This window comes from Oncorhynchus masou, chromosome 5, assembly GCF_036934945.1.
Source record: "Oncorhynchus masou masou isolate Uvic2021 chromosome 5, UVic_Omas_1.1, whole genome shotgun sequence".
NCBI lineage: Eukaryota > Metazoa > Chordata > Actinopteri > Salmoniformes > Salmonidae > Oncorhynchus > Oncorhynchus masou.
The window spans coordinates 6,596,410-6,608,503 of record NC_088216.1 but is presented as its reverse complement, the minus strand read 5'-3'; the positions used below and the strand labels follow the sequence as shown (position 1 = coordinate 6,608,503).

Sequence of the window (12,094 nt, the reverse complement as noted above, 5' to 3'; positions counted from 1 at the left end):
ACATAAAGAGAGACACCACTACATAAAGAGAGACCACTACACTACATAAAGAGAGACCACTACACTACCTACAGAGAGACACCACTACCTACAGAGAGACACCACTACATAAAGAGAGACACCACTACCTACAGAGAGACACCACTACATAAAGAGAGACACCACTACCTACAGAGAGACACCACTACATAAAGAGAGACACCACTACCTACAGGGAGCACCACTACCTACAGAGAGACACCACTACCTACAAAGAGACACCACTACCTACAGAGAGACACCACTACATAAAGAGAGACCACAACACTACATAAAGAGAGACCACAACACTATATAAAGAGAGACCACTACACTACATAAAGAGAGAGACCACAACACCACATAAAGAGAGAAACCACAACACTACATAAAGAGAGAGACCACAACACCACATAAAGACAGACACCACAACACTACATAAAGAGAGACCCCTACACTACATAAAGAGAGACCACTACACTACATAGAGAGACCACAACACTACATAAAGAGAGACCACAACACTACATAAAGAGAGACCACAACACTACATAAAGAGAGACCACAACACTACATAAAGAGAGACCACTACACTACATAAAGAGAGACCACAACACTATATAAAGAGAGACCACTACACTACATAAAGAGAGAGACCACAACACCACATAGAGAGAGAGACCACTACACTACATAAAGAGAGACACCACAACACTACATAAAGAGAGACCACTACACTACATAAAGAGAGACACCTACACTACATAAAGAGAGACCACTACACTACATAAAGAGAGACACCTACACTACATAAAGAGAGACCACTACACTACATAAAGAGAGACACCACTACATAAAGAGAGACCACTACACTACATAAAGAGAGACCACTACACTACCTACAGAGAGACACCACTACCTACAGAGAGACACCACTACATAAAGAGAGACACCACTACCTACAGAGAGACACCACTACATAAAGAGAGACACCACTACCTACAGAGAGACACCACTACATAAAGAGAGACACCACTACCTACAGAGAGACACCACTACCTACAGAGAGACACCACTACCTACAAAGAGACACCACTACCTACAGAGAGACACCACTACATAAAGAGAGACACCACTACATAAAGAGAGACACCACTACCTACTGAGAGACACCACTACCTACAGAGAGACACCACTACCTACAGAGAGACACCACTACCTACAGAGAGACACCACTACATAGAGAGAGACACCAATACCTACAGAGAGACACCGCTACCTACAGAGAGACACCACTACATAAAGAGAGACACCACTACCTACTGAGAGACACCACTACATAAAGAGAGACACCACTACCTACAGAGAGACACCACTACCTACAGAGAGACACCACTACCTACAGAGAGACACCACTACCTACAGAGAGACACCACTACATAAAGAGAGACACCACTACCTACAGAGACACCACTACACAAAGAGAGACACCACTACCTACAGAGAGACACCACTACCTACAGAGAGACACCACTACATAAAGAGACACCACTACCTACAGAGAGACACCACTACCTACAGAGAGACACCACTACATAAAGAGAGACACCACTACCTACAGAGAGACACCACTACCTACAGAGAGACACCACTACCTACAGAGAGACACCACTACCTACAGAGAGACACCACTACATAAAGAGAGACACCACTACCTACAGAGAGACACCACTACACAAAGAGAGACACCACTACCTACAGAGAGACACCACTACCTACAGAGAGACACCACTACATAAAGAGAGACACCACTACCTACAGAGAGACACCACTACATAAAGAGACACCACTACCTACAGAGAGACACCACTACATAAAGAGAGACACCACTAACAACAGAGAGACACCACTACCTACAGAGAGACACCACTACATAAAGAGAGACACCACTACCTACAGAGAGACACCACTACCTAAAGAGAGACACCACTACCTACAGAGAGACACCACTACCTACAGAGAGACACCACTACATAAAGAGAGACACCACTACATAAAGAGAGACACCACTACCTAAAGAGAGACACCACTACCTACAGAGAGACACCACTACCTACAGAGAGACACCACTACCTACAGAGAGACACCACTACATAAAGAGAGACACCACTACCTAAAGAGAGACACCACTACATAAAGAGAGACACCACTACCTAAAGAGAGACACCACTACCTACAGAGAGACACCACTACCTACAGAGAGACACCACTACATAAAGAGAGACACCACTACATAAAGAGAGACACCACTACCTAAAGAGAGACACCACTACCTACAGAGAGACACCACTACCTACAGAGAGACACCACTACATAAAGAGAGACACCACTACCTACAGAGAGACACCACTACATAAAGAGACACCACTACCTACAGAGAGACACCACTACCTACAGAGAGACACCACTACATAAAGAGAGACACCACTACCTACAGAGAGACACCACTACCTACAGAGAGACACCACTACATAAAGAGAGACCACAACACTACATAAAGAGAGACCACTACACTACATAAAGAGAGACCACAACACTATATAAAGAGAGACCACTACACTACATAAAGAGAGAGACCACAACACCACATAGAGAGAGAGACCACTACACTACATAAAGAGAGACACCACAACACTACATAAAGAGAGACCACTACACTACATAAAGAGAGACACCTACACTACATAAAGAGAGACCACTACACTACATAAAGAGAGACACCTACACTACATAAAGAGAGACCACTACACTACATAAAGAGAGACACCACTACATAAAGAGAGACCACTACACTACATAAAGAGAGACCACTACACTACCTACAGAGAGACACCACTACCTACAGAGAGACACCACTACATAAAGAGAGACACCACTACCTACAGAGAGACACCACTACATAAAGAGAGACACCACTACCTACAGAGAGACACCACTACATAAAGAGAGACACCACTACCTACAGAGAGACACCACTACCTACAGAGAGACACCACTACCTACAAAGAGACACCACTACCTACAGAGAGACACCACTACATAAAGAGAGACACCACTACATAAAGAGAGACACCACTACCTACTGAGAGACACCACTACCTACAGAGAGACACCACTACCTACAGAGAGACACCACTACATAGAGAGAGACACCAATACCTACAGAGAGACACCGCTACCTACAGAGAGACACCACTACATAAAGAGAGACACCACTACCTAGAGAGAGACACCACTACATAAAGAGAGACACCACTACCTACAGAGACACCACTACCTAAAGAGAGACACCACTACATAAAGAGAGACACCACTACATAAAGAGAGACACCACAACACTACATAAAGAGAGACACCACTACCTACTGAGAGACACCACTACATAAAGAGAGACACCACTACCTACAGAGAGACACCACTACCTACAGAGAGACACCACTACCTACAGAGAGACACCACTACCTACAGAGAGACACCACTACATAAAGAGAGACACCACTACCTACAGAGAGACACCACTACACAAAGAGAGACACCACTACCTACAGAGAGACACCACTACCTACAGAGAGACACCACTACATAAAGAGACACCACTACCTACAGAGAGACACCACTACCTACAGAGAGACACCACTACATAAAGAGAGACACCACTACCTACAGAGAGACACCACTACCTACAGAGAGACACCACTACCTACAGAGAGACACCACTACCTACAGAGAGACACCACTACATAAAGAGAGAAACCACTACCTACAGAGAGACACCACTACACAAAGAGAGACACCACTACCTACAGAGAGACACCACTACCTACAGAGAGACACCACTACATAAAGAGAGACACCACTACCTACAGAGAGACACCACTACATAAAGAGAGACACCACTACCTACAGAGAGACACCACTACATAAAGAGACACCACTACCTACAGAGAGACACCACTACCTACAGAGAGACACCACTACATAAAGAGAGACACCACTACCTACAGAGAGACACCACTACCTACAGAGAGACACCACTACATAAAGAGAGACACCACTACATAAAGAGAGACACCACTACCTACAGAGAGACACCACTACCTAAAGAGAGACACCACTACCTACAGAGAGACACCACTACCTACAGAGAGACACCACTACATAAAGAGAGACACCACTACATAAAGAGAGACACCACTACCTAAAGAGAGACACCACTACCTACAGAGAGACACCACTACCTACAGAGAGACACCACTACATAAAGAGAGACACCACTACCTAAAGAGAGACACCACTACATAAAGAGAGACACCACTACCTAAAGAGAGACACCACTACCTACAGAGAGACACCACTACCTACAGAGAGACACCACTACATAAAGAGAGACACCACTACATAAAGAGAGACACCACTACCTAAAGAGAGACACCACTACCTACAGAGAGACACCACTACCTACAGAGAGACACCACTACATAAAGAGAGACACCACTACCTACAGAGAGACACCACTACATAAAGAGACACCACTACCTACAGAGAGACACCACTACCTACAGAGAGACACCACTACATAAAGAGAGACACCACTACATAAAGAGAGACACCACTACCTAAAGAGAGACACCACTACCTACAGAGAGACACCACTACCTACAGAGAGACACCACTACATAAAGAGAGACACCACTACATAAAGAGAGACACCACTACCTACAGAGAGACACCACTACACAAAGAGAGACACCACTACCTACAGAGAGACACCACTACATAAAGAGACACCACTACCTACAGAGAGACACCACTACCTACAGAGAGACACCACTACATAAAGAGAGACACCACTACATAAAGAGAGACACCACTACCTAAAGAGAGACACCACTACCTACAGAGAGACACCACTACCTACAGAGAGACACCACTACATAAAGAGAGACACCACTACCTACAGAGAGACACCACTACCTACAGAGAGACACCACTACCTACAGAGAGACACCACTTCACAAGGAGAGACACCACCACATAAAGAGAGACACCACCACATAAAGAGACACCACTACCTACAGAGAGACACCACTACCTACAGAGAGACACCACTTCACAAAGAGAGACACCACTACCTACAGAGAGACACCACTACCTACAGAGAGACACCACTACCTACAGAGAGACACCACTACATAAAGAGAGACCTAAGACAACATATGCAGTACAGTAGTAGGCCAGGCCTATACCCCCTGTGCCCCAAATGGAGCCCTATATTCCCTATGTAAAAGGAATACGGTTCTATTTGGGACACAGTCTTTACTGTGAGCAGTGTTTGACTTGGGCAGGAGTTTACCGGAGCTGAGGACCGGCGCCTCAGGATTATATACTGCTTGAGGTCATGCACCTCTCTTACCTATAATAGCCTATACACACATATATTAGCTTAGAAATATAGTGGAGTTTATGCATCTACTAAACTAAGGTTATACCAAGGATCATTTTGCTACTTGATTTAGAATTTTAAGACCCCTCGTAGTATCAAAATAATATATGATAATTTTTTTGATGAAACATACAAACACATTGGATAACAGATTCACTACATGGAACAACAGATAGTCCCCCCCCCCCAAAAAAAAAGGAAGTTTGTTATGAAGTATCTCTGAGTATATCTGAGAGATATACGGCCAAACCAGTCAGACGATACAGACTATTCTGTGACGACCAATTTTGGGGATATATTCTCATATTCTGACAAATACCGCTCAACCTCTGCTACTTTTCACCGCAGTTGTGGAGGTGAGACACTGGCAGATGCAGTAGATTGCATCCGATGCAACAACAAAAAGAAGACAGATTTTGATGAGGTATTAAACAGACCATTTTATTTTCAATGGTTAACCGCCTGAGTGAACTATCTTAATTTATCCACCATCTTTGTCTATAGACCTACATCCCATCGCAGTCAGAGTTCAGAGTTCAGCCAGAGGTCAGATGTAGTTGCTTCACATTCCAATAATTCATCAATAATGGTGATCATTGATCAGTTATTGATCTGTTCAGTGAGATGATTCAGCTCAGGGGGTTACCTATCTATCTTCATATAGCCTGGTGCTCTCAGGGGGTTACCTATCTATCTTCATATAGCCTGGTGCTCTCAGGGGGTTACCTATCTATCTTCATATAGCCTGGTGCTCTCAGGGGGTTACCTATCTATCTTCATATAGCCTGGTGCTCTCAGGGGGTTACCTATCTATCTTCATATAGCCTGGTGCTCTCAGGGGGTTACCTATCTATCTTCATATAGCCTGGTGGTCTCAGGAGGTTACCTATCTATCTTCATATAGCCTGGTGGTCTCAGGGGGTTACCTATCTATCTTCATATAGTCTGGTGCTCTCAGGGGGTTACCGATCTATCTTCATATAGCCTGGTGCTCTCAGGGGGTTACCTATCTATCTTCATATAGCCTGGTGGTCTCAGGAGGTTACCTATCTATCTTCATATAGCCCGGTGGTCTCAGGGGGTTACCGATCTATCTTCATATAGCCTGGTGCTCTCAGGGGGTTATCTATCTATCTTCATATAGCCTGGTGCTCTCAGGAGGTTACCTAGCTATCTTCATATAGCCTGGTGCTCTCAGGGGGTTACCTATCTATCTTCATATAGCCTGGTGGTCTCAGGAGGTTACCTATCTATCTTCATATAGTCTGGTGCTCTCAGGGGGTTACCGATCTATCTTCATATAGCCTGGTGCTCTCAGGGGGTTACCTATCTATCTTCATATAGCCTGGTGATCTCAGGAGGTTACCTATCTATCTTCATATAGTCTGGTGCTCTCAGGGGGTTACCGATCTATCTTCATATAGCCTGGTGCTCTCAGGGGGTTACCTATCTATCTTCATATAGCCTGGTGGTCTCAGGAGGTTACCTATCTATCTTCATATAGCCCGGTGGTCTCAGGGGGTTACCGATCTATCTTCATATAGCCTGGTGCTCTCAGGGGGTTATCTATCTATCTTCATATAGCCTGGTGGTCTCAGGGGGTTATCTATCTATCTTCATATAGCCTGGTGGTCTCAGGGGGTTACCGATCTATCTTCATATAGCCTGGTGCTCTCAGGGGGTTATCTATCTATCTTCATATAGCCTGGTGCTCTCAGGGGGTTACCTATCTATCTTCATATAGCCTGGTGGTCTCAGGGGGTTACCTATCTATCTTCATATAGCCTGGTGGTCTCAGGGGGTTACCGATCTATCTTCATATAGCCTGGTGCTCTCAGGGGGTTATCTATCTATCTTCATATAGCCTGGTGCTCTCAGGGGGTTACCTATCTATCTTCATATAGCCTGGTGCTCTCAGGGGGTTACCTATCTATCTTCATATAGCCTGGTGGTCTCAGGGGGTTACCTATCTATCTTCATATAGCCTGGTGGTCTCAGGAGGTTACCTATCTATCTTCATATAGCCTGGTGCTCTCAGGAGGTTACCTATCTATCTTCATATAGCCTGGTGGTCTCAGGGGGTTACCTATCTATCTTCATATAGCCTGGTGCTCTCAGGGGTTACCTATCTATCTTCATATAGCCTGGTGCTCTCAGGGGGTTACCTATCTATCTTCATATAGCCTGGTGGTCTCAGGAGGTTACCTATCTATCTTCATATAGCCTGGTGGTCTCAGGGGGTTACCTATCTATCTTCATATAGTCTGGTGCTCTCAGGGGGTTACCTATCTATCTTCATATAGCCTGGTGCTCTCAGGGGGTTACCTATCTATCTTCATATAGCCTGGTGGTCTCAGGAGGTTACCTATCTATCTTCATATAGCCCGGTGGTCTCAGGGGGTTACCGATCTATCTTCATATAGCCTGGTGCTCTCAGGGGGTTATCTATCTATCTTCATATAGCCTGGTGGTCTCAGGGGGTTATCTATCTATCTTCATATAGCCTGGTGGTCTCAGGGGGTTACCTATCTATCTTCATATAGCCTGGTGCTCTCAGGAGGTTACCGATCTATCTTCATATAGCCTGGTGCTCTCAGGGGGTTATCTATCTATCTTCATATAGCCTGGTGCTCTCAGGAGGTTACCTAGCTATCTTCATATAGCCTGGTGCTCTCAGGGGGTTACCTATCTATCTTCATATAGCCTGGTGGTCTCAGGAGGTTACCTATCTATCTTCATATAGTCTGGTGCTCTCAGGGGGTTACCGATCTATCTTCATATAGCCTGGTGCTCTCAGGGGGTTACCTATCTATCTTCATATAGCCTGGTGGTCTCAGGAGGTTACCTATCTATCTTCATATAGTCTGGTGCTCTCAGGGGGTTACCGATCTATCTTCATATAGCCTGGTGCTCTCAGGGGGTTACCTATCTATCTTCATATAGCCTGGTGGTCTCAGGAGGTTACCTATCTATCTTCATATAGCCCGGTGGTCTCAGGGGGTTACCGATCTATCTTCATATAGCCTGGTGCTCTCAGGGGTTATCTATCTATCTTCATATAGCCTGGTGGTCTCAGGGGGTTATCTATCTATCTTCATATAGCCTGGTGCTCTCAGGGGGTTATCTATCTATCTTCATATAGCCTGGTGCTCTCAGGGGGTTACCGATCTATCTTCATATAGCCTGGTGCTCTCAGGGGGTTATCTATCTATCTTCATATAGCCTGGTGCTCTCAGGGGGTTACCTATCTATCTTCATATAGCCTGGTGCTCTCAGGGGTTACCTATCTATCTTCATATAGCCTGGTGGTCTCAGGAGGTTACCTATCTATCTTCATATAGCCTGGTGCTCTCAGGAGGTTACCTATCTATCTTCATATAGCCTGGTGGTCTCAGGGGGTTACCTATCTATCTTCATATAGCCTGGTGCTCTCAGGGGGTTACCTATCTATCTTCATATAGCCTGGTGCTCTCAGGGGGTTACCTATCTATCTTCATATAGCCTGGTGCTCTCAGGGGGTTACCTATCTATCTTCATATAGCCTGGTAGTCCCAGATGTCTTAGTGCTTTTGCCAGCTCCATTGCTGTCATTGTCAAGACATGTTTGGCATGATAGCACAAACTGACTGGCACTCAGGCTACCTTCGTATAGCCTATACCAGGGATGGGCAACTGCAGGCCCTGATTGGTGTCAAATGTTTTCCCCCAGCTGACACACCTGACTCCAATAATCATTTCATCATCAAATCAAACTTTATTCGTCACATGTGCAGAATACAACAAGTGTAGACCTTACCGTGAAATCTGTACTTACAAGCTCTTAACCAACCAGGCAGTTCAAGAAGAGTTACTGAAAATATTTACCAAATAAACTAATGTAAATAATAATAAAAAGTAACACAATAACATAACAATAACAGTACGGAGTCAGTATGCAGGGGTACAGATCATGATCGTCAGTGTAAATTGTAATTCGTTTAAGCAGCTGTGTTTGCTGGGGATGGTGAAAAGGTGTGACACCACTCAGCCCAGAGGACTGGAGTTGCCCACCCCAGGCCTATACTGTGGAGTTGACCCGCCCTGCTCTTGTCTGAGCCTAATACAGTCAAATACATATCCAATCTACCCACAGCAGACTACTGCCTGGCCTGTAGAGGAGTCGAATAGAGTAGAACAGAACAGAGTAGGATAGTAGAACAGAACAGAGTAGGATAGGATATGGAAGAGGTGAAAAAAAGTATGGGTGATGCAGATACACGGGGGAATCCTCATCAGTGACATCACACACAGACACACACACACACACACACACACGATTAGTGGCTGGTGATGGCTAGGGGGAACCCCACCGTATGAGTTTAGGCTATAGCCAAACGTTTCACGTAAAAAAACGTAATTCGTGATCATCATCAAGGTATACCGAATGACAGCCGAGTTGCTGCCCGGGCTCGTTGGCTGCTTACCCGGTCCACCGCGCGGCGGGAGAGCCCACGTTTCGCCAATCCCACCCGGAGCTCGTGGATATCGATGACTCCATCACTGTTCAAGTCCAGTTCGTTGAACAGTTCCACCCATCGCTTCTCCCTCTCTGGGTCGCCATCCTCCTCGCAGCGGGCCTGGGTCCTCCAACCCCGGGGGATCCGAGCCCCCGGCGGACCCATGCGTGGTGACGGTTGGCTGCGTCGGTTAGATCCCGGTGGAATAGCCTATAGAGTCATCGGCGTCCGATGTCCAAATCAGGATAGATGTGTTGTTGTTGTAATATTCAGGCTCCTCAGTCAGTAAATCACTCGGGAGAAGGACAGACAGATGTGCAGATTAAAAACAATCGAACGGTGGACCTCACGACGCGCTCCCATTCGCCGTCATGCTATACATGTTACACATCATCTCAAAGTTTTAACACCCGTTTTTATACCGAAATTGGTTGTAAATAGTTGTTTATTTATCCGTCAAGAAACCAGGAAGCGACGGTAACCTAACATAGTAGTAAAGACAGAAAGCCCTTCCTTCTTTCGGTGCTTTAGAACGGAGCGCGGCAAACTGCCAGAACCGAAACCTTAATCCAGTGTCAAATTAATCTCCGTAATGGATATACCCGAGACGTTTAAAGATTAGGCCTGTACATGTCGTCCTCTTGTTTTTTTGGGACGCACACCAACCCCGGGGGTTTGTAATGCACCGTCCTGTCGTTACGATCCGTCAGAATGTGACAGCAAATGCGCGCTTTGCAGCGTTGCAAATAGTTGGTCCGTGTCGGGTCGCTGTCATGCGAAGAAGATATTATCTAGGCTAATGCTGCTAATGTATCCTTGCTTCACGTCAGAAACCGTCGCAGTCGCGTCAACTGAGAAAGCGAAGCGTCGAAGGAATGTGTTGTCTTGAGTCTGCGCCGTAGCCTAGCCCTCTGTAGACTACCAGGGACACGCATTTAGTTCAGTCCCCACACACAAGGACCCAAGGTGAATTGAAAAACACTGTTGAAACGGTCTCATAGGCAATGGTGGGACTCGCTCTCATAATACAATCCGGAAATTTCGTAGTAATAGTTCTATGACAGTTGATTGACATTGTACATTTTCTATACCACATGTTGTAGACCATATGATGTTTTCTTTCAGTACATTATGAATCGCTGTTGGCCTGATGCCAGGAATGGCCCTTTATAAACCATGTTTGCAACAATAACATGGTCCTGTGTTGCAGTAACACACACAGATAAGGGCCGCACACACACTCAAATAAAGTCAAGTGGCCTTCTCAAACACATGTCCAGCACACGCCCAACCATCTGGCTTATCAACTAGTCACCTGTTACAACTAGTCACACCTGTTACAACTACTCACGCCCAACCATCTGGCTTATCAACTAGTCACCTGTTACAACTAGTCAGCTGTTACAACTAGCCATCTGTTACAACTAGTCATCTGTTACAACTAGTCATCTGTTACAACTAGTCACCTGTTACAACTACTCACCTGTTACAACTAGTCAGCTGTTACAACTAGTCATACCTGTTACAACTAGTCACCTGTTGCAACTAGTCACCTGTTACAACTAGTCAGCTGTTACAACTAGTCACACCTGTTACAACTAGTCACCTGTTGCAACTAGTCACCTGTTACAACTAGTCATACCTGTTACAACTAGTCACCTGTTACAACTAGTCACCTGTTGCAACTAGTCACCTGTTACAACTAGTCACCTGTTACAACTAGTCATCTGTTACAACTACTCACCTGGTACAACTACTCACACCTGTTACAACTAGTCACCTGTTACAACTAGGCACACCTGTTACAACTAGTCACACCTGTTACAACTAGTCATACCTGTTACAACTAGTCACCTGTTACAACTAGTCATCTGTTACAACTACTCACCTGGTACAACTACTCACACCTGTTACAACTAGTCACACCTGTTACAACTAGTCACACCTGTTACAACTAGTCATCTGTTACAACTAGTCACCTGGTACAACTACTCACACCTGTTACTAGTCACCTGTTACAACTAGTCACACCTGTTACAACTAGTCACACCTGTTACAACTAGTCATACCTGTTACA

General features: G+C 45.3%; 1 protein-coding gene across 4 annotated transcripts in view; it reads right to left on the bottom strand.

Moving 5' to 3' along the window:
* Nucleotides 1-11,118, bottom strand: part of LOC135531733 (mitochondrial adenyl nucleotide antiporter SLC25A23-like) — a 36,085-nt gene extending 24,967 nt beyond the window's left edge. For all 4 annotated transcript variants that reach the window (XM_064959585.1, XM_064959591.1, XM_064959583.1 and 1 more), the window contains exon 1: nt 9,985-11,118. In XM_064959585.1, the coding sequence (XP_064815657.1) occupies nt 9,985-10,182 (198 nt within the window). In that variant the 5' untranslated portion in view covers nt 10,183-11,118. The remainder of the gene's footprint in view (nt 1-9,984) is intronic.
* Between the last annotated feature and the right edge of the window lie 976 nt (nt 11,119-12,094).